We start from the raw sequence: 23,934 nt of genomic DNA, 5'->3' as shown, positions 1-23,934 counted from the left end.
TTGCTCTTCTTTGCATGCTTTCCAGTTTTCGTCATATTTAGGCAAATGTCAGATATAAGTGACACTAAAGAGAACAACATCAGATTTGGCCCACATTACCTACTGTGTAAATGTAGCGTTCCTAAAGGAACAGTGTGTAACTACCTTCACCATGTTTCAATTGTGCTTTAGCATCGTTAGTTGTTGTTGAAATGTGGTACAACAGTGCACTATTCCAGCCAACGGGAGGAAGATTCAAATAATATGGATTTTTTCAATATCTTTGACTCTGATATGTATTTTTTATCACAGTTTATTAATCAAGCAACAAATGATTACACTTGGACAAAATATCAGACTCATATTGCATGCAGTAATTTCATAGATCAACAATAAAAACATAGAAAATAGAAACATTATCTTCACATCATTCAACCACTGACAGATTACACACAAAAATAGAGTAGATTTCTGTTTCAGTTTTTATATTCAGGTATGTGTGACGGACACTTAGGTGATGCTATAGTTGTTGTGTTCTGGTGTTACCACTCGGAGTACAGAACCAGACTGATATATAAAACATACTTAACACAGCGATCTTACTGATAGTGACACAAAACAAACTCACTTTTATTTAGTGACCAGTCTGTGCCCCCCTCTAAATGTACTTAAACTGCAAGAACAGGTTATGTACTTAATGTACTAAGTTGTGCAGTACATTAGCACTGCTAATGTAGCTAAGAAGTAATGGAAACTTATACCCCACCAATTAGCATGGTGTTAACTGACTAAATAAACTGAAGACTCGTCTTTTCAAAGAGTTTCTAAAATAATTATATGTATATATATATATATATATATCCTAGGGTTCTAAGTATTATCAAAGTTTGATGTATCTCTTGATTCAAGTCTCTACAGACTAGCTAGGATATTTTTGAAGTAAACAACGAAGATCTTTTGTAAGTCACTCTGGATGTAAATAAAGTAAATAAATGTAAATAAGGTGAAAGTGAATGTAAATAAAGTGAAAAGGAAAGCTGGAACTTTTGTGATTCTCACATATTGACGGTGGCATGCTGATGCCTGCATATCATAATCAGACATTTTTGGGAACAATCAAGCAAGACAGAGTAAATGTGCAACACAGAAAATATTCTGACTGTTCTCTCCTAGTGCTTCGATCTAAAATTCTTTTAAATGTTTGAAATAAATGTACAGTCTGACTGGTTCTCAGTTGCCCCAATGCAGACAATTCAACACAGGGAATATGAAAGCACTACTTCTACCTGTATTGCCCATGTAGGGCAAATGGCTGTAAGACATGTTAAAAAAAGTTTATATTATATTATATATATTGTAATAGCTAATCCTATATGTATTAGCTGCTAGCTGTACTGCTCCGTTGATATTCATTAGGACAAATTAAGACAAACTCCCTGTGGTCTCCAAAACAGCAACTTTACAGGAGAGAAAAACTTAACTTTCAGTGAAAGTCAGTGTAAAAAATTATTTATTTCAGGTAATTTTGGAGAATTTCTTTTTGTCCATTTATCAAGAAATTTTGACAAAGCGTAAAGGACATTTTTTATGTTCAAAATGTATGGTAAACTAAAAATTGAGAACAATAGAGGTACTTGTTATTCATTGGACAGTGACGATATGTTGAAAACATTTAATAATACAATATGATATAATACAATAAAAGTACAACTTTATCATATTTTTAAATTGTTTACAGATTAGATGGGGAATAAAAACATTTTAGGGTGTGATGTATAAAAAAAGTATAAATCGGAAAAAAACTTTAAAACTGAATTTAAACAAACCGCCCAACATGCAGACTTAAAATCTTAGTACCTTCAGGTGCTAGAAAATATCTGCTGCCCTTTTTAAGGTGGAACACAAGTTAGATCAAATGCAAAGTTCTCTTCAGACACTAGAATGTAAATGTTGCAGCACTGAAGGTGGAATAACTAACCTGAGGAACTAAAATGTAACTGCTGCACTGTTAAGTTAGAATGAAACATTTGTGGCAGAAGCTAAATGTGCTAAATTGATCATTCCTGCAGTATTTAAGGTGGAATGTAAAAAATATATTTTGGCTTTGTTGAGGCAACTGTGTGGTGAGTAACTTAGGCATGCATTTAACATGCTTATGCAGGTGGACTATAATCTTTTATTACTTTTTTGCTACATTAGCATCGTAGTTCCAATTTAAAAAGCACCAAAAATGTGTAGGTTAATAACTTTGAGAGGAAGGGTGGGGGTGGGGGTCTGGGGGACTGAAGGGTTTGCCAAACTTTTGCTGTTATACGTGACCCTTCTCACAGGACACATTCATAGACAGCCACCAAGTGGACATGAAGATGGGAGTGGATGTGGCAGAGTAGTATAGGCGGGTTCGGGTTGACTGTAAGCACTCTGTTGTGTGACTTCAATCAGAATCCTCCTGAAATAAATAATAAATAAACAGGTTTAACTTATTTATGTAACTTTCTTTAACATTTTCAACAGTGAAACTCGCAAGCACAAAATATTGCTCTCAAGCTTTTTTTTTTTTTGAAGCTGCTCTTGCTTGAGTGAAGCTTTTGCACACGAGCGTAAAAAAGGAGTGGTTTTGACAGTTAGGGGACAGGGTCAGGGTCTCCATTAGCAAATGCTATTGGCTGATATCTCCAGGTTTTGTGAGTAACCACTAGGGGAGTGTGATATGGCCCTAAAATGTCATTTATTGAGTAAATTATGTATGTTACATTTTATGTCTACAACAATAATACACAAACATGAAGATCTAAAACCTGACAATTAAAACTAGCTGTTGCCTTTTACAAGCTGATCAGCAACATGTAACAATAATACACAAACATGAAGGTCTAATAGCTAATAACTAAACTAGCTGCATCTGTTTATGATCCAATGAGGAACATGTAACACCCAGCATCTAAGGTTGCTATAGCAGTTCATCATTCAATTAGCAACAAGATAACAAGCTCCTACATCAGAAACCGTCCATTTACCAATAAACTAGTCATCCACTGTGTTGATAGCTCTTTACTTGGCTCATGAGGTAGGCACCTCCCTTTGTCAGTGTTTTGCTAAATTAAACCCACAACACAGTGTTTATAATATATAATAATGTAAGACTGAGTGTGTATACGTACTTCAGTGTTGGGGGTGTAGCTGTAGTCAGTGTCCTGCAGGTCAACATTCTCCACAGGCAGGTTTTTTACTTCATCATCCTGCACAAACACACAAATAACAGAGGGTGAGATGTTTACAAGTGTATAGTTTAAACACATAATTTTTTTTTTTTAACTCAATGATCTTAGACAACATTAACCTGTCTAAAGAAGTGAGATCTGGGTGCTGCCCCAGCACAAACACTTACACACAGAATCTCAATATGTGTATAACTTATTATATTTTTATTTAATTATATTAAATTACATAAGGCAAATCCTTTGTGTGAAAGACATGTGCATAGGATCATTGTCTTGCTGCATGACCCAAGTAAGATTGAAATTCATGTTACAGACAGATCCTAACATCTGACTTTGAATTTGCTGGTATAATTCAGAATTTATTGTTTCATCATTGATGGCATGCTGACCATGATACTACCACCACCATGCAGTATATATATATACAATAAGAGAGCACTTAAAAATGATGAGTATCTTTGATTTTACCAAATAAAAAAAAAACTCTGGAACATAATCAAGAGGAAGATGGATGATCACAAGCCATCTTCCCATGGAGGGTTGTTCAACAAATTATTGATTTCTGAACTTTATGGATATGAATTGTTTTCCTCTTCATCTTTTTTGTTATTTCAGTCATTTCTCATTTTCTGCAAATAAATTCAATATTTTTATTTTGAAACTTGGAAGAAATGTTGTCTGTAGTTTATAGAATAAAACAACAATGTTCATTTTGCTCAAACATAAACCTATAAAGAGCAAAATCGGAGAAACTGTCTCTTCATTTTTTCCAGAGCTGTATATATCATGACAAAGTGTGTGATTGCTGTCCTTCTCGGTAGTGACCTTCCCCATCCCACGTGCACACACACAGGTAAGTCACCCAGAGTGTGTTTCACACTGTCTGCACCAAGCACGAGCAGTGTGTGTGTTTGTGTGTACTTCTCTTCTGATTCTGTGTTTAACACCGCCCACCAGTCCTCCATCTGTTCCCTCATCCAGCCAGCGACGCTCCCACTCCCATAATGCATCATTCTGACTTGCTTTCTCACTCTCTCACTTGTTTCATTTTTCTTTTCATATGATATTGTTCATCTCTGAGTTACAGCAGAGTGTTGGAGAGTTTTAGGGGTTTTAGACTAAACTGTAAAACTGCAGATATGTAGAGGAGTGTAACACCTTAGCCCATGTCTGTCTTCTGTTTCTCCCTCGTTTGGTCTCTTGTGCTCCTGCCCCTCTGTTTTCCTGTCAAGTGTTCCCAGCCATGTGCTTGTGTTGTTGTTTTTGTACCTGTCTCCACCATAGCTCCGCCCCAGCCCTGCCCTAGCTATTAGTGTTCTCACCTGTGTCCTGTCTGTAACCCCGTCCCCTCGTCATCCAAGCCCAGGTGTTTCTCACTCTCCTCCTGTATTTAAGCCCCTCTGTTTGAATGTTCAGTGTCGAGTCTTTTGTATCCTTTGTATCTTTTGTATCCTTGCATCCTTAGTCCGTATGTATCCTTGTTGCCCGTATGTATCCTAGTCTTAGTTTCTTAGTCTGAGTTTCTTAGTTGGATTTATCCTTGCCTTGTTCTTTGTAAGTTTTTTGCGTTACCCGTGTTTTGTTTACTGTTTTATTTTATCTTGTTTGTTTAATAAATATTATATTGCACTTACGTCCATCCCTCCGTCTCCCGCGTAACAAGGAGTTTCAAAAAACAATGTAGAGATCAGGACCAATCACACTAAGGGGGGAGGAGTCTCAGGAAAAATCGAGATTGAGATTAGGACTAATTACAGACATGGGCAGGAGTTTTAGAACGAGATGGTAGAAATTAGAACCAATCACAATCAAGGAGAGGAGTCTTAGAACAAAAGAGTTTGAGATTAGAGCTGATCACAGACACAGGGAGGAATCCAAAATAACATAGCTGGATATTAGGACCATTCACAGACACAAGGAGGAGTCTCAGAACAAGAGAGTTAGAGATGAAATCACACTTTGCAGTAAAGAAATTGGTAACTTGCACTTATGACCTACAACACTAAACCCAGAGAGTCAACCATTTTTAAAATATACATGAATAACCACTGGTAGCACTGGTAGGCAAGACTCCACACTGGTGGTGAGGTATTATGCAAAAAATAGAATGTCAGGGGCCAGTATAAAATATGTAACTTTTTTTGTAGCATACAAAGAAATGTAAATTTATTTATCAAGCTGTTCAGTTATGGAGTCAAATTGGGGTCTTCAATGCTGAAGAGAAAATAACATAAAAAAAAAAAACTCCACAAATCTGACATTGCAAACAAAGAAGTTTCCTTTTTTCACTTGTAATATATTCAAATCTTTTGCAACACCATTTTTTCTTTGCGTTTTGCGCTTTGCATTCCTTTTTTCTTTTGCAATACTTTCCCTCCTTTGCATTCCTCCGTTTTGTTTGCGAGTCTATTTTGACCCCTTTTTGATGTGGGGGCGTGGGGAGAAGAGAGGGGCGTGGTCAATATGTAAAGGCGGAGGAGGTATGAAGGATAGGGTAAAGGGTAAAGGTATGGAGGATCAGCTGGAGCCTCTGATTTCATATGTAGTGCTGCAGGCCGGCCCGTTCAACCGGCCACCCTGACGGACGCTAACCAGGCTGAACAACAGCTATTTATAGTTCATAAGTTAATGCTAGTTATTTATTTTACATATATGTAATTACTGAATTATATAATATGTTTGTGTTCAGTTGTTAAATTGAGCAAAAGGCTGAATTTTAGCTTCTTTTTCTCTTGCGTGCTTGCTGCAGTTACACACGGCCGCCTGTAGATGGTGGATTTTAACAGTGAAAAACCCCATTAAAACACAACGCTGCGCAAACGCACTTAATAAAAAGGAAAACACAGAACGTTTAATTTAGACTACAATATAATATAGATAAAATAAGATAAGGTGTTGCACATATTTACTCTAAAAAAATATTACAAGTGAAAAAAGGTAACTTATGTTCTCTTCTTTGTTTGCAATATCAGATTTTTTTTTGCAATTTGTGGAGATTTTTTTTCGTGATAGTTTTATTTTCTCTTCAGCATTAAAGACCCCAATTTGACTCCATATTCAGTTTGAGTAATATTTACCTAAAATTACCAAAATATAGAGTGAACTCTGCCCAAATAAAGTAAGTGCAAATTGTTGCTTGTTATTTATTGAGTAAATTATGTATGTTACTTTTTTATGTCTACAATTGGTTAAAATGTAGGAAGTTTTTGTGTCTGGTACATTTTTGTGTTTTTACTCGGTGCTTAGTCACACCACAAAGCAATAAATTATTGTATTATATATACGAGTGGCAGCTGTTTTCATAAGATGAATTGGGTACTACAGTTTTACAATTAACATCATTAGACAGTTAATTACTGCATGATTTTACTATGAAAAATAGAGCAATTGGTTAGAGTGTAGCTATGACTATTCTGGACAGTCAGTCCTGCCTCTAAGTATCATAGACCAATCCTAGTTGAGCTGTGTTCCACACAGTATCACGCCTTTGTGGGCGAATTCAGGCGGTTTAATAATCTCTGTTAATTTACAGTATCTATTAAACAATTTACCATAACATCATATAATTTTAACATTTGGTTCATGAGGCATTTGGCAAAAGTTGCCTCTGGTTTTGTCATCATGTACCTCAACACTCAGATGGAGGAGGTGAACGGGTACGACCCAGACGGCTGTTAACAGCCCGTCTGATGAAAACTCATTTCTCACCGCTCTCTCGTTTTTCACCACTCCTCTGTCTGACAGTTCCATCCCTCATTTGCCTGCTCTGGTTGATGGTGTGAGGGGATGGACAGATGAAAGGACGAAGGTAATCAACATTCAGTCTCTCCTGCTGCTCTGTAAAGGGAGACCTGTGTGTGTGTGAAGGTCTTTGATGGATCTCACTGAGCCGTTTTTAATTTGATCAATATCGGTGTCTGTAATGAAGAGTCTGTCTGAATCAGACAGATCTCATATCTTTCGCTGTTTCACTCTGTCAACCCCCAAACCAGCCCTGAAACTTCTCCTCAAGAGATACAGAGATACGGAAAATTTAATACATTTTTACACTTGTTAAAAAGTGTAAAGTTATTTGAGCCAGATTGATATTAATTGTATACCAGGAGTCTGCACATCTCTGATTCATACTCTACTAAAAACCTGAACTGTTTCCAGCTCCAACTGTTTATGAACAATTCAGCTAAAAGCAGAGGGAGCACTGACTTTACAATGTACCCCATAAATGGAGTTAATTGTCCTTAAACAAGGTAAAACCATACTGACAAGTCTAGGAACGTGAGGGCTAGCTTCAGCCTCCTTCAATTTCAAACTGCCACTGATGCAGCATCAATATGTAGCCAGCTCATTCAGAGGAAAGCACAGTGACCCAGCTCTGATATATCAGCTAACAGACTCCTGTGCTGACCAACAATACACTAGGAGTGATGGGGGAGAAAGCACCATTTACCCACCCAGAGAGAGCAAGGCCAATTGTGCTCCCTCGGACTCCGACTGCTGACGGGGATTGTTGCAGAGGTTTGAACCATTTGTTTGCTTCCTCTATTGTTTAATGGGTAATGAGGCTACCAACCAAAGCAGGATACATTTATACAGCAGGTAGAAGTAACCCAAATCTGATTTTCACAGAGAACATTAAAAAAAAACTGAAAAACTGAAAAACCAGACCAGAGTCCGCACTAAGGTTTGTGTTTGTGTTACGTTGTGTTCATTTGGTCCAGTTAGTTTTGGTTTCAAAACTGTCGTCATCAGCCACGTGGGCGGAGTCTCTCTGTACTTAATATTAATTGGTTTGTAGAATCTTATGAGTTGTGAGTTTCAAAGTTGCTTTGCCAGGATAGGGATCGTTTGGGCAGGTGAAACTAATCTGTAATCTGTAAATTTAAGCTTGCTATAAATAAACGGAATCACTTTACTCACCCAATTAAAAATAAAGTGTTTAGGAGAGAAATCTGTTTAGATTAACATCCATCACTCTTTGGACTTAAAAAGAAAATGTTTTTTTAGGAATTACAGTTTTGTTTATTTAGCTTAGCTATACCCTCACCACCACCCAGCAGCGAGACCTGCTGAATTACAAGAAAAATGAGGCAACACCCTTGTTCCTTACTAGTGTCGCATAATGCGCTTTATAATACGATGTGCCTTATGTATGAAAATAGATCAGAAAATAGACATTCATTGATATAATTGATATCAGATTTCAGTACCATATCACGTGAAAATGGCCTGAATAAAAATAGAACATATCAAATTCAGTGTATTTTGCAGTCTTGGTTGTTTGATCTGGACCATGTGATTACTGGATAACTTATCGCTTACAGCAAATGGCATGTTCCTCTTCGACTACTGATAAATATTGGAAGTGTCCATTCCTGTTCCGAACAAACACCACCCACGGATCTCCTTTTGATGGTCAGGATTACCATGGCAACCCTGGTTTGCTTGGGAGCGGTCGCTGGGAGTGATGATTCAGGATGCATGTTTGATCCTGGTCGCCTCATGCAGGCGCCCTTTAGGCCCAGTAAGTGGGCAGCAGGTGTAAGCAATGTTTGGTGTTGTCACACTTCAGGCTTGAGGCTGTTTAGGGCCCGCTTTATCTGTGTTAGAATTAGAAAGAGTCAAAGAAAATTCTGTGTTTTTTTTTACTTAAGACGATCTATAGCCAAGAGCATATGACAGAGGAATAATGCTGCGTTGTATTTACATTGGACATGGGATGTCGGAGTTGGAAATCACAGAGTTGATTGTATTCCAGTTAAAACATTCAGGTACAGAGCCGACCCAAAGCATACTCAAATTCCGCGGCTGCTTAGGCCCCTAAGAGCACCTAGATATCATGAAAAACAGTATATATTTTTAAAAATGACATCGAATAATACAAACGGAATGGTATTACACACGTAAAAAACATTTTTTTAAAGTGATTTTCACAGTTGGCACCCCAACTGTACCATATTTATCAGGTTATTATATATTTTGGACTATAAGGCGCACCTAAAAATTTAAAAACTTTAATTTTCTTAAAAATCGACAATGCGTCTTATAGTCCTATGCGCTTTATGTATTACTTTTGGTTGTGTGGTACATGGCGCTTCTGCACTGTGCCTACGGGATCCAGTGGCTCCCAGTGGTATAAAATCAGTTGATCTGATGCTGAGGTGGTGGTATGGGGGGTCCCAAATAAAATCCTATCTAGGGTCTCAGGGTCGGTGGTTCTTTCTTGACTTTCCAAGTAGGAAACCTGTCCTAAAAGTGTGTTCCAGTTGAAATTTTCTTCTTAACTTTTTTAGTATCGTAGTGTCTTTACCATAACAATATACACAACATGGCATCCCAAACAAGTGGTCTTGTTTCTCAACTTCAATTTAAAACTGAAATGGAGCTAGCATTATGTCCCATGACTTTTTCCATGTTTCGCCATGGCAACACCATAGCAACCAGCAGTCAAAATTGATCACGTACACATTTTAGGACGAAGATCGTGCCAGATCTTTATGAACAGAAAAAGAGCAAAATTGTCAAAGGATTTAGGAATTTAAGGCATTTTCTGTGGTCTTAACCACAGACGACTGGATCACCAGGGAAACAGAGACCTACATATGTGACTGACTCCTCACAATATTACAGCAGAGTGGGTGGAGTCCTGTGCTATAGACACGCCCTCTCTTTGCGAGTCATACAGGCACAAATGTGATGCAGGTTAGAGAGTACAAGCTGGAGAAACCCAGTACAAATGTTCTAGACACTACAGACTTCAAATAAAAACTCTGATGCTGATTCCGTGTTATACTCGGCAGCCGGAATCTTTGCACAAGTGGTGCGTGGTAATTCCATACTATACTCAGCAGTCAGGGCCTTGGCACATGGTAGACTGTGTATGTGTGTCATGCAATGGACTGGTTACCTGTCGAGGAGGTATTCCTGCCTCACACTAGAGCTTGTGGGCTAGTTCTATGCTTCTATGTTACAGTGTTAATTAACATAATTCAGGCAGAACGTGCACAGGCTCGGGCTGGGTCGGGTCGGATTTTTTGGGCCCGATCTAAGCTCTACCTCACACTCACCACAGTAAAGACGGACGTAGGAAAATATTTATTTTTTACTGCATTCTATCATGCGGCATGCAGCAATAGGCCTATATTTAATCTGGGAATTTTGTCAGATTTAACAGACAAATGGGCTGGATGTGGACTGATTTAATTCATAGTGCAACGTGCAGTGCTTGTTCCGGAAGTAAGCTGAACGCATGGGCCAGAATTGTACCAAAATTCAAACAGTGTTGGGCTGATTGAACTCAAGCTCAGCATGCAGTACTTAACCCAGAATTGCCATCGGGGATTTTTGCCATTTTTTAACTGAAAAGAGAGTTTAAAACCTGTTTTAATCCTGTGAAACATTTACTATAACAACACTGGGACGTTTCTGGGACGTTGCAAGGCTGATGTCAGAAAAGGCGTCCGTTATACCTGTATTTGTGTGATACAGATAGCCAACACACTAACATTCTTATACAGTAGCTTTAAAGACACTCTGCAAACATCCTAAAAATCCATTGTTGTATCCGAATACTTGCTGACCAGCAGTTTCAGACGAATGGAAGGCCCAGATATTTTGGATCGTGACATAATTTTAGAAGCAGCCCAAAGTGTGAGCTGCGTGCCAATGAGGCCTTTCCCAGTAACGTCTTCCTGACGTTCTGCTGTAAGCCTTCAAAAATAAATGATGGTTCCACGTGACGAGCTCTCAGATACGTGCTATAATGCCAGACGGGAGTGCAGGGCTGCGTCACCTCACGCCGCGGGGCGAGAGACAGTGTCTCTGTGAACCAGATGCTCTCTCACCACTTTAGTCGTGTCCTTCTTCACCAGGCCAGTGGCTGCGGCGATACTCCCCGCCCCCTCCACGGTTTTCTGGGCTACCGTTGTGACGCCGGTCACCATGGCGCCGCTCACATGAGACACACCTGAGACTGTTTTTTCTGCAACTGTGGAAGTAATGAGACAGTAATTAGTTCATTAAAAAATACTTAAAGAAACACTTAGTATCCATACTAGATACTAAATAATTTAGTCGTGCATACTAAAACATTGAAAATGGATGCTTAATTATTCATATAAATATTGAATAAGTCATAGTAGAAGTTACATAATTTATAATGGATACTGAATAATTCATAATAGATACAAAATCATCCGTAGTGGATACTGAATCCTTTAAGGATCCAACATTGCAACATTGCTTTTGAATATATACACATATGGGTTGGAGGTCTAAAAGTGAGGTGTGTTCAGGTAAATGTATTGCTATCTTGGCAACAGGAAACACAGCTGCGCCACTGACTGGACACAACCCAGACAAACGTCAACAGTCAGATGTTCAATGTTATCTTGGCAGTGAATTGTCAACACAGGTGTGTGCTCAACGTGGGTACTCTCCCCTTTGTTATGCACACATGGACACGCAGCAGTGCACAAACCCATAGCGTGTGCCTTTTTTTTTTACATTAATAATAATAAACAGAATGAAAGGGAATTAACAAGCAGGTCAGTTTACTTTGCTGAGAAGCATTGTACAGGTAGCTGTGCCTTTGAAATAGCAATCTTCCAAAGTCTAAGCACATAAATTTGCTTTGTGTCGCCCATCCAGCAGGCAATGAGTCGTTTGGAGGCACGTCTTACTTGGAACTAGCTGTTGCTGGTGGGTGTTTTCCAAATGCGGGCACACAGACAGCAAGGATACAGATACCAAGGGTTCAGCCTATCTACACAATTTCTAAACATTATACACTTGTACAATTATCTCCTATTATTTGAAATGCACATCATGTGCATGTAAGCATCATCCATGCATCTCCTTATTTATGTGTTAAAACATGTATTGTTGATGACAAATAAAAACTATATTATATCGTCATGGAAACTATAAGCAAACTGTGCATGCATTATTCACTAAACTCAGTTTATATGGGTAAATCCTACTTCAGTATGCTGATATACGTAAAAGAAATGTTTGGTAACACTTTACTTGGATGGTCCATTTGATGATGCTCAACTGACATTCAACTAACATTTAACTGCATGTCTATTAAATGCAATTAAACAGAAAAGTGAAAGTAAATGATGCTCTATTGAATGTAACCCAACATCCAACTCCAACCCAAACTCTAATCTTAACATTTTAGCATTGGGTTTAGAGTTAGATTTAAAGTTTAGGTTAGGGTTAAGTGTAGGGTTAGATTTTATGGTAGATTAATGGTTAAGGTTAGGGTAAGGTGTAGGGTTATGTTCTATTTTTAATAATTTAAATTCACCATAAGGTTAAGTTGCAGTTAATAGACATTCAGTTAAATGTCTGTTGAGCATCAACAAGGCCATCAAATGGACCATCCAAGTAGAGTGTTACCAAATGGCTTCTTTCAATGAATGAGGTGCCCAATGCTTTGCGCCCAAGATCGCCACCTCCCAAAGCTAAAAAGAAATCAACTGGCACTGAGTCTGCTGATTTTTTTTTACCAATAAGCAGTGTTCCTTTTAAAAACAAAATAAATGGAGGGAAACTGTCAAACAATTTCTGACACAATTTTTCCATGCATCATTCCTTTTATTAAGGAATAACAGGAAACCTGACCCAGTGATGATGAGCCTCTCCCCCATTTTTTCCGCGAGTGGAACAAACATTTAATAGGAACCAGAAATCAGAGTAGTGAATCCAGGCTGGACATATCAGAACCTGTTTCTGATTGGTAGTTGCCATCACACATCACTGCTCATTTGCATAAGGTTGAGTTCCCTTCAACTCTCTTCACAATGTTCTCATTGAAAATTAATGACTTTAGGCTGCCTTGTTGCTGGCGTCGCATTCGGTGTGGACGCACGGTTAAAGGGGATGCCAAGTGATGCGTTGATTGGTTTACTCCCAAAATTTTGGGAGTTTTTCTGGCATTTTGTGTGTTTCGAGCTTTGCAAGACATACATTTTTCCTGTTGTTAAGATAGGAAAGACATACTGACAACATTTCCATCGTGTGGCATAGTCTAGACATGTTTTATCAGTAGTGCTGGATCCTGTAAGACTGACAGCAGAGGCAGAGCGAATCTGAGCTGAACTTAGTGATACAGTACAGTTCAGGCCTGAAGCTATACACCTGCAAGCAGCACACAGGAACAACCTCCATCCCCCACCTCCCGGACCCGGTACAGCCTGTGGGTCAGTGTTACGTTTAAACCTTTGGTCCTCTTGTTTGTTTTTCCCATAATCAGTCCCTAAGCGCCAAACACCCGCTGTCCTGCTGAGGCCTGCACATCTGACTGAGCTACGGCTCCAGGCTGTGTTCCATCCCTTCAGCTAAAGAACGCAGTGACAATTTCTTACTTCCCAACAGCCTTATCTGAGATCTTCTCCAAAAGCCTTTTAGTCTTTAGACTCAAAGTCTTTTAGTTTCTCCCCAGCTTTAGTAAACATTTACACACTATCTCCTTTATTCTGCGTGATGACTAGGGGCAGCCATGTTTGTTTACTTTGTGGTAGAATGTCCGGTACAGCAGTGGTCCATTTATATAGGTTCCACCCACAGTGATAATATCATACAGAATAAGTCATATATATATTACAGGGGTTGGACAATGAAACTGAAACACCTGGTTTTAGATCACAATAATTTATTGTCTCAAAAGACAGTTCTGATGGAAACAGGAGAGTTGAGGTGCACATTAAATTCTGCCGTGATTTGGGCAGCCGTGATTTTATGTTTTTTGGATACAATCCAAGTTAGCACCCGAACATCCCTTTCAGACAGCTTCCTCTTGCGTCCACAGTTAATCCTCTTGAATGTGGTTTGTCCTTCTCGGTGGGTGGTAAGCTGATATTACCCTGGATACCGTGGCTCTTGATACATTACAAAGACTTGCTGTCTTGGTCACAGATGCGCCAGCAAGATGTGCACCAACAATTTGTCCTCTTTTGAACTTATGTCACACAAAATGTTGTGTGCATTGTAATATTCTGAGCAGAACTGTGCTCTTACCCTGCCAATTGAACCTTCACACTCTGCTCTTACTGGTGCAATGTGCAATTAATAAAGATTGGTTCAATTTAGCCATGAAACCTCCCACACTAAAATAACAGTTGTTTCAGTTTCATTGTCCAACCCCTGGGTGTCACAGTAATTAGTAGAAGAGGTAAATTTGCTTAAACAACAGTGTTCTAAACATATTGCATTAATATCAGGGTTTTGAGGAGTTCCATTTAACTTATATCCACCACCTTCCACAGAAGAGGAGCTGTTAAATTAATTACTGTATTTTGTGTACTGTAAGACACACTTAAAATCCTTAATTTGTCCCAAAAATTGTCAGTGTGCCTTATAATCCTGACCAGTAACTAAAGTTTTTCTCAGTAAAAGTTTAGTTCATGTATTCAATTACCAAACATCTGCACAGTTCTGTTTACTGCTGGGATGAAATGAATCAAATACTTTTCAGTTTAACCCCGAGCTGCTATAAGAGGGTCAGCACGTTTACAGGCACTACACAACCTGTGTGTGTACATTCTGGGTTCCTGCAGGTAGTAAATGAGAGACTAATGAGGGATTTATAGTCGTTTTACAGTGTGCGTTAAGTTAGCTCATGTTACCGGGGATAAAACATCTGACACTTGTTTTAAATATATGGGCCCTCAATTCTACCAATGAAGTGGTGTACAAATACTGAATTCTTTGCATGTGCAACGCTATGCCCTTATAAAAAGCATTGTATCCTGTTGGAAGCATCAGCTAAAAGTGCTGTATTTCCAGTGTTGGGCACGTTACTTAAAAACAAAAAGTAATTAGTTATAGTTACTAGTTACTTCTCCAAAAAAGTTACTAACTGAGTTACTAACTGAGTTACCCCACTATAAAAATAACTAGTTTCCAGTAAAAGTAACTATTGCGTTACTTTTGTGTTACGCGACACTATGCATGCGCTCTAAACACCCACCCACCTATTTTCTCTGATTGGCTGAAGACGTAATCTTACTATACCTTAGCCAATCATTGCTTAGACGGTTATCTCATCCTCCCCTCCCTTGTGACTCACACTCACAACGCACACACACACACACTTGCACTTTTGTCTGTATGTGCGAAGTTGGGGGTGAATGGAGGTGGGCTATTCAACAAAAGTTCATACTCGTTATCATGTTTTACTACACCCAAGTCTATTTCTCAACAGATTTCTTCTTAATTCTTCTTGAGTAATAAATGCATCGATCAGAAGGGGTGTCCACAAACCTTTAAACACACAGTATTGTATACACTGGGCCACAGGGCACAAAATAACCTGTTTTGCTAAAAATAAATATTCTCAACTAGTCTGTTACAGAGACTGTAAAAAAAGATGGACGCCGTTTCGCCGTTCCCATTCATTCAACAAAAATGAAGCCAAAATCTTCCGCCATGTTGGCGATCCTGATACCCGAGTCTGCGCAGTAGAGACCTGAGGAGGGAGAAAGACTGTGGAGAGCATCCTACTCATTTAAATAACCCCGCCCCTGAGGGCTGCCTCGCGGTCACAGACTGCAGAGCGGGGCGGAGCGGAGCTGACGGTCTGTTATTGGTCCCACCCATAACCAGCCCTTTTACAATAACCACACCTTTTTTGAATAGAGCTGAATAACGTTTTTAAAAACGAATTATGTGGGGATATAAAATGTAACAATATAAGCAGAGGTTACACTAGCTGTTGCATTTAAATAAAGGAGGTAGAATTACAGTATATTAGAAAAAAACGTGATTGAAAGTTGTCTGTTTTGCCATTGAAACCTATGGGGATGGGTGGGGTTACACAGCTTTTTGCAACCAAACAGCAGGGGGCGCCCGACCTGTGGTGGCTTCACTTTTGAGAGAAGATGCTCTGTCCAGCTATACACAGTCTATGGTCTGTTACAATACAATACTAAACTACTCAGTGTGTAGATTCAGGGGAATTCATTTGTGTTCATTTAATTTACTCTTCAAGTGTTTAATCCACGGTTTTCAGGTCGAGCAGATCCATTAGCCTTGCGTGAGCGGTCACGCTGCGTGTGATCGGGTGCTGGTGTGGAATTCAGTAGTTGAGTTATAATGAACAGCAGCTCCTGTTAATCGCTCATAAAGAGAATTAATGCCTGGCTGAGTGTGAAAGCTGGCTGGGACAGCAGGCCGTGATTAAGCTCAGCTCAACCCTGCTATCGACCGCTAACAACTTACTAATAATAGCCTCATTGTTCTGCTGGTTGCACTCACGTACTGAAAACCATTCGAATGAATTAATGATGTTTGTAAGCTTATAAAAACAGGTTCAGTCTTGTTCAGGTCGTTTGTTAATATGATAAAGTGGTGTGTGTCACACTTTGGTCAGATTCGGAAGCGACGGTAATGAAGGAGTGTCTAATAGTCCTGTGGAGCCTGACAGGAAGGAAAATAATAGTTAAAAACATAAGATAAAAAATGACTAAACCTCAAAAGTGTCCAAGTATAACCATAAGAAAGTTCATGAAAAAAACACGTGATTAAAATGTGGCATGGGTTACCTTTGGTGTACCATAAACCAGTAAAATTTGGACAGTAAAAGACACTGACCCACTCGACACACAGAACACAGTAAAATAAACTGTTCTTTACTGTTCAGTGTTTTTATATACCAAAGTCAAAAGCTTAAAATGTACACAATCAATAAGTGGACATCAATTGGTCTTGGGGTGATTGCCATTTAAGATGTAATTTGCTGCTGACTGCGTGGGTTGACAAAGGACTTCTAAGCAAATTGACCTTTTTGTCCCCTGTTTGAAGTCTTAGAAAAAAAATTATATGCAACAGAATAAAAGGGCTGTCTCAATAAATTTGAAATCAAAATCAATATCAATCCTGTGTAAGTCTAGAAATATGCTAAATTATAAAGCTCTACATATAATGGAATGTTCAGTAATACTTCCTTATATATCATATTGTGTGAAAGTGTGGGGTTTTAAGTAAAAAAACAACCGTGAATGCTAAAGTCCTCTTACAAAGATGAGCCATATGTATTATTAATAAAGCTGGTTACTATGGACGTACTAATACACTGTTTATGAAATCCTATGTTATGAAATTGTATGATTTGGTTTACTATAAAGTAATACAAATAATGTACAAAGCAAAAGTTAATTTACTGCCTGTTTGTGTACAACGGTTTTTCTTAATACACACATCTAAATATGAATTGCCAGATGTTTGTAAAAAAAAAATTGTTGTCCAAAAAGCTAGAAAAGAGATTTAAAGGAGATGCATATCTGTTGTTGGAGTTAAACTTTGGAATGATGCTAACAGGGATTTCCGGGGAAAAAAATGGTATGTAGGGCAATTTTTGAAGGTCACAAGTGTTGATTTTTTTTATTTTTATCTATTTTTCATAATATAAAAATTCTAAAGGGTAGCTTAATGTTGTGTTATGTTGGACAGGCATAATTATAAGCATAATGCTTCCGCCTGTGCCTTTTCAGTCTTTGTTTTGCTGTCAATGTTTGTAGTGTTGTAGTGTCATATTGGAACACATGCATTAATCACAAGCATTTAAACAATGCTAATCTGATTTGTTATTCCATGCAGTAGAAAATTAACCCTTACCTGTTGTGACTCTGTCTCTGGTTTTTGTTCCTGTGGATTCAGAAAAATTAAAATGACTAAATTATTATTAAATTAGTCATATATTCCCAAATAATTAATACATGATTCGATTCACTTAGCACATAATTTATATTTGATATTGTTTAGATCTTATTAGTATAAGGAAAAAGGCTGGTTCGTAATTATGTGACTATTGTGTGTTTACACCCAGTGGCAGTTTCCTCATTTGGGTGATTGGGTGACGCCCCACCACAGGGTGAGAAGAAGGAAAAAGGTTCTAGCACATTTAACTAGTGTTAAATTAGCTGTGACTGTTCTGTACAGCCAGTCCTTCCTCTGAGTATCTTAGACCAATCAACAGCGAGTTGGTCTTGTTGCCTCTCTATTGGTGATTCCCAGTGGTCTGGAAATTGCCCCAGATTGCTCTCATTGACTTCCATGTAAATTGTGTTTTCCAGACTTTCAGACTTAGTTGGTTCTGGGAAGGCTTGTACTTGCTTGCTTGCATCACATGCAACCTGAACAAGGTTCCAGAGCCTTCAGGTTTTCTCATAGACTGTATATAAGTTTGGTAGATATATTAACTAGGTACCACTTCGTACTGCTACGCACTGGAGCTGAATCTTTACACCAGTTATGGTTCTTTTTCCACTTGAATCAGGATCAGCAAGTATCTTGTACACACTGCTAATCTGGCTACTGGACTAAAACCCCGTTTCTACAGTGCCGTAAATGTGCTTTTTGTGGAGAGGGAACTAGTCAGAGGGGAACCGCTGCTGATGCAGCATTGCCAAGTAGCATTACATTACATCCTCGGAGGAAAGCGCAGTGACAGTTTTCCGATACATCAGCTTACAGATGCCTTGTGCTGATCGACATCACTCCAAAGGGAGATCCAGATAGAGCAAGGACAATTGTGGTCTCTCAGGGCTCTGGCAGCTGATGGCAAGCTGCATGACCGGGATTCAAATCAGTGATCTCCCGATCATAGTATATAGCTCCCAGACAATTTGACCTTTTCTATTTTTGTTTATAAATAATAAAGTCATGACTGTCTTCCCTTGCATCATGTTGTGACCATTAATTAATAAATTATTTAATTATTAAAAATATATATTTACTACTTAATATTATTAAAATTATAATTTTCAAAAAGCATGCTCCCTGGTACCATTATTGACATCACCATACCAGTTAAATGACTCACCAACGAGAATGACCCCGTGTTTGGTCATCCCAGCAGCACCTGTCACTCCCTGCTTGGTCTTCTCCGCTGCTAATGTGACTCCATCCTTGGCTTTGGACAGGCCTTTTTTCAGCACGTCCATTGTGGGCTTACACAGTCTGGAGCTGCTGTGTGGTCATAAGGTTTGAGATATAGATTTAGTACCATGATACTACTAATGGTATAAATCAGCTACTTTAACTTGATATCTTTAGTAAAGGTTAAATCTGTTACTAGGCTGTTGCTAGATAGGCTGTTGCTAAAGTGTTGCATAGCTGTTGCTACAGTGTTGCTGGACTGTTACCAAAGTGTTGCATGGCTGTTGCTACAGTGTTGCTAGGCTGTTTCTATAGTGCCGATAGGCTGTTTCGAAAGTGTTGCATGGCTGTTTGTAAAATGTTGCATGGCTGTTGCTACAGTGTTGTTGGCTGTCACCAAATTGTTGCTAGGCTGTTGCTACAGTGTTGCTGACAGTTGCTGCAGTGTTGCATGACTGTTGCAAAAGTACTGGATGGCTGTTGCTATAGTATTGCAATGCTGTTGCCTGACTGTTACTACAGTGTTTCTGGGCTGTTGCTAAAGTGTTGCATGGCTGTTGCTACAATGTTGCATGGCAGTTGCTAAAGTGTTACATGGCTGTTGCTACAGTGTTGCCAGGCTGTTGCTATAGTGTTACATGGCTGTTGCTAAAGTGTTACATGGCTGTTTCTAAAAGGCTACATGGTTGTTGCTACAGTGCTACTAGGCTATTGCTAATGTGCTGTAAGGCTGTTGCTAATGTGCTGCTAGGCTGTTGCTAAAGTGTTACATGGCTGTTGCTACAGTGCTACTAGGCTATTGCTAATGTGCTGCTAGACTGTTGCTACAGTGCTACTAGGCTATTGCTAAAGTGTTACATGGCTGTTGCTACAGTGTTGCCAGGCTGTTACCAAAGTGTTGGACAGCTGTTGCTACAGTGTTGCCAGGCTGTTGCTATAGTGTTACATGGCTGTTGCTAAAGTGTTACATGGCTGTTTCTAAAAGGCTACATGGTTGTTGCTACAGTGCTACTAGGCTATTGCTAATGTGCTGTAAGGCTGTTGCTAATGTGCTGCTAGGCTGTTGCTAAAGTGTTACATGGCTGTTGCTACAGTGCTACTAGGCTATTGCTAATGTGCTGCTAGACTGTTGCTACAGTGCTACTAGGCTATTGCTAAAGTGTTACATGGCTGTTGCTACAGTGTTGCCAGGCTGTTACCAAAGTGTTGGACAGCTGTTGCTACAGTGTTGCCAGGATGTTGCTATAGTGTTGCTAGGCTGTTGCTAAAGTGTTACATGGCTGTTGCTAAAGTGTTACATGGCTGTTTCTAAAGGGCTACATGGTTGTTGCTACAGTGCTACTAGGCTATTGCTAATGTGCTGTAAGGCTGTTGCTAATGTGCTGCTAGGCTGTTGCTAAAGTGTTACATGGCTGTTGCTAAAGTGTTACATGGCTGTTGCTACAGTGCTACTAGGCTATTGCTAATGTATTGCTAGGCTGTTGCTAAAGTGTTGCATGGTTGGTTTTAAAGTATTGCTAGGCTGTTGCTACAGTGCTACTAGGCTATTGCTAATGTATTGCTAGGCTGTTGCGAAAGTGTTGCTTTGCTGTTACTAAAGTGTTACATGGATGTTACTAAAGTGTTACATGGATGTTACTAAAGTGTTACATGTCTGTTTCTAAAGTGTTACATGTCTGTTACTAAAGTGTTACATGGATGTTACTAAAGTGTTACATGTCTGTTTCTAAAGTGTTACATGGACGTTACTAAAGTGTTACATGGCTGTTTCTAAAGGGTTACATGGCTGTTTGTAACATGTTACATGGCTGTTTGTAAAATGTTGCATGGCTGTTGCTAAAGTGTTGCAAAGCTGTTGCTTCAGTGTTGCCAGGCTGTTACCAAAGTGTTGCACAGCTGTTGCTTCAGTGTTGCCAGGCTGTTACCAAAGTGTTGCACAGCTGTTGCTAAAGTGTTGCATGGCTGTTACTAAAGTGTTGCATGGCTGTTACTAAAGTGTTACATGGCTGTTGCTATAGTGTTACATGGCTGTTACTAAAGTGTTACATGGCTGTTTCTAAAGGGTTACATGGCTGTTGCTACAGTGCTACTAGGCTATTGCTAATGTACTGCTAGGCTGTTGCTAAAGTGTCACATGGCTGTTTCTAAAGTGTTGCATGACGGTTACTAAAGTGTTGCTGGGCTGTTACTAAAGTATTGCATGGCTGTTGGAAACGTATTATATGGCTGTTGCAAAGGTTTTGAATGATTGTTGCTGCAGTGTTGGATGGTTGTTGCTAAAGTGTTGCACGGCTGTTGCTAGACTGTTTTCAAGCTTCTATGTGTTGCTAAAATATAGCTGTTGGTTGTGAATGCGCTGCTACAATATGTGGTTGCTATGGAAATGGGTTGGTTGATAAGATTGTGTACCAGGTGTTTATGAGTGAGTTCCCTGAGTGTACCAAATAGTTAATTGTTGGGTGATGTTGAAAGTGAGTGGGAGTGAATGGGAGGAATGTGGGATTAAAAGACAACAGGTGAGCATGGCTATGGATTACAACTCAGTTACCTGCTGGGACACAGAAAATCTATGGCTTTTGTTGTGTCTGGCTAAAGGACCAGAGACCAGAATTAGTTGAAGTAAATTGGAGTAATGAAGGATGAAATTAAAACACCAAATAAACAAGTGCAGGTTGAAATGAGAGCAATTTTTCTTAGATGGACGAAAAGGTGGGACTGGGATTTGTTAGAGGGTGAAAATGAAACGTCAAATACATTGGAATGGATCAAAATGACAGTAAATTTGTTCTTAGGGGTTTGCCCTGAGAACTTTTGGGGAAAAAGGGGATAAAGATGAGTTAAGTGAATGATCAGATCCCACAATCACACAGAACAGTCTGGAATTAGAAAGCTGATCATATCTTAGAAACTGTGGGATGAGTTATTCAGTGAAACTCCAGCAGAAAAATAATAAAAAGAATATCAAAGAATAACATGAATCAGATAAAAATATCATGCGATGTGAAGATATTAAGCAATTAAAATCAGATATTAATATATATGTTCTGGAAGTGTAATATCATTGATGTGTTACAGCTGAAACTCAGTAGAAACCTGTGGATTGTGGACCCACCTGTTCCTCTCGCTGCTGTTCCTGAAGGTCAGTAAAGGTTCTACTGATGCACAGAAGCCGAACAACAGATCCCTTCATGCAAATCCTAGAAAGACCTCGGTTCGGTGGTCTGGTTTTCGGTGGTCCTTTCTGTGGAGGCGAGAGCAGCTTGTGGTGCTGATGCTGGTGATGGCTGAAACACGACGGATCTCCCTCCCTTCCTCTCTTTATCTCTCTAGCTCTCTCTCTCTCACACACATACAGTGAACGCCCACCTACACAACTCTACACTCTCAGCAAGAAGGGTTCTTTTGTGTTCTTTGGTTCCTTTGGAATTTCTAAATATTATTTTACGAACCCATTTCAGTCATTGAGCTCATGTTCCAATCAATTTCATGACCACAGGTGTATAAATTTAAGCACCTAGTCATTAAGGGTGTGTTAAAAAATAAATTCTTCGATTTAAATTGATCTTCATTTGAATGATCTGATATTGATTAATATTAACCTAAATCGATCTTTAGAAATAGCCAATTTTCCCCAAACTAGTACATTTAACACTGTTTTAAGTTGTTTTCCAGTGTTGTTTACACCTGTACTTTATTTAAACTAATACCTGACCGCCTGAATCCACCTTCAGCTTAGCGGGTTAGCCAAATCACTGGTTAAGCTAAACCCCCTTTAGCTAAGTTTACTAGCCTTACACGCGGCCGGTGCGCTAAACTACCTTGTGTTAAGTCTATATAATATAAACACTAATATTTTAATAATGGAAGTTTGAGTGCACCTTGTATAATTACACCATTTCATATTTAAACTACAATTTTTATTGTAGCTGAAGTTTACCTAAATTAATCGATTTTGAATCGAACCGATCTGGGAAATCAGTAACGATAGCCAACCCTACTAGTCATGCAGACTGCTGCTACAAACATAAGTGAAAGAATGGGACAATTTTAGGAGCTCAGTGAATTCCAGCGAGGTACTGTGATAGGTCCAGTCATGAAATTTCCTCACTACTAAACATTCCACAGTCAACTGTCAGTGATATTGTAACACAGTGGAAGTGACTGGGAACAAAAGCAACTCAGCAATGAAGTGATAGTCCTCGTAAAATGACAAAAATGTAAAAAAAAATCAGCGGATGCTGAGGAGCAAAGCGCGCAGAGGTCTGCAACTTTCTTTAGAGTCATTCACTATAGACCTCCTAACTTCATGTGGCCTTCAGATTAGCTTAAGAACAGTAGAGCGTTTTAGAGTAGAGAGGTTTGTGGAATGGGTTTTTAATTTGGGAATGGGATTTAATTTCTGTAATAAATTCATATCTTTTTGCTACCAATGGTTGTCCTCCTGCTTCCTCCCTCATCACATGCACATTGGTGCTCCTCACCCCTAGACAAAAGAGGAGGAGTCTTGAATAAGACACCTGAACTGCTGCGGACTGGAAACAGATTGTCTATCTATAGGTACAGTTAGGAATAGTCAGGTTCTAGTGTGGCGACCTTGTGTTGAGTGTCTCAATCCAGCTATTGCTGTGGAGTAAAACACTTCCCAACTGTTAGAATGATGACCTGGGGAGCCATTGCATATGATAGTCAGTTACCCCTAGTAGTTATACAAGGGACACTAACAGCTCAGCGATATGTGCAGGACATCCTGCAGCCATACAGCTGAACATTTTTACTGAAGACGTCTACAGTATTTAGTTTTTTACTTCATTTGGAGTGTCCTGAGAAATTACCCGAATACACACCATGTAAA

The 23,934-nt window shown here is 39.1% G+C and overlaps 1 protein-coding gene across 2 annotated transcripts; it reads right to left on the bottom strand.

The window, feature by feature from the left end:
- Positions 1 to 1,026: 1,026 nt before the first annotated feature.
- LOC103026281 (alpha-synuclein) lies at positions 1,027 to 22,403 on the bottom strand. Of its 2 annotated transcripts, none has more exons than XM_015603283.3 (6): positions 22,195 to 22,403; positions 19,027 to 19,169; positions 17,820 to 17,849; positions 11,042 to 11,184; positions 3,141 to 3,218; positions 1,027 to 2,428 (listed from the first exon to the last, which is right to left on the bottom strand). In XM_015603283.3, the coding sequence occupies exons 2-6, from the start codon at positions 19,145 to 19,147 to the stop codon at positions 2,414 to 2,416; spliced, it is 387 nt and encodes a 128-aa protein (XP_015458769.3). In that variant the 5' UTR covers positions 19,148 to 19,169; positions 22,195 to 22,403; the 3' UTR covers positions 1,027 to 2,413. The 2 variants fall into 2 exon arrangements, with proteins under 2 accessions (XP_015458769.3, XP_015458768.3); XM_015603282.3 differs by having other exon boundaries at positions 19,027 to 19,172; positions 22,195 to 22,402.
- Positions 22,404 to 23,934: the final 1,531 nt, after the last annotated feature.

The sequence above is a fragment of the Astyanax mexicanus genome, chromosome 17 (genome assembly GCF_023375975.1).
Source record: "Astyanax mexicanus isolate ESR-SI-001 chromosome 17, AstMex3_surface, whole genome shotgun sequence".
Lineage (NCBI taxonomy): Eukaryota > Metazoa > Chordata > Actinopteri > Characiformes > Acestrorhamphidae > Astyanax > Astyanax mexicanus.
The sequence above is the reverse complement of the archived record's forward strand: the minus strand, read 5'-3'. Positions and strand labels throughout refer to the sequence as shown.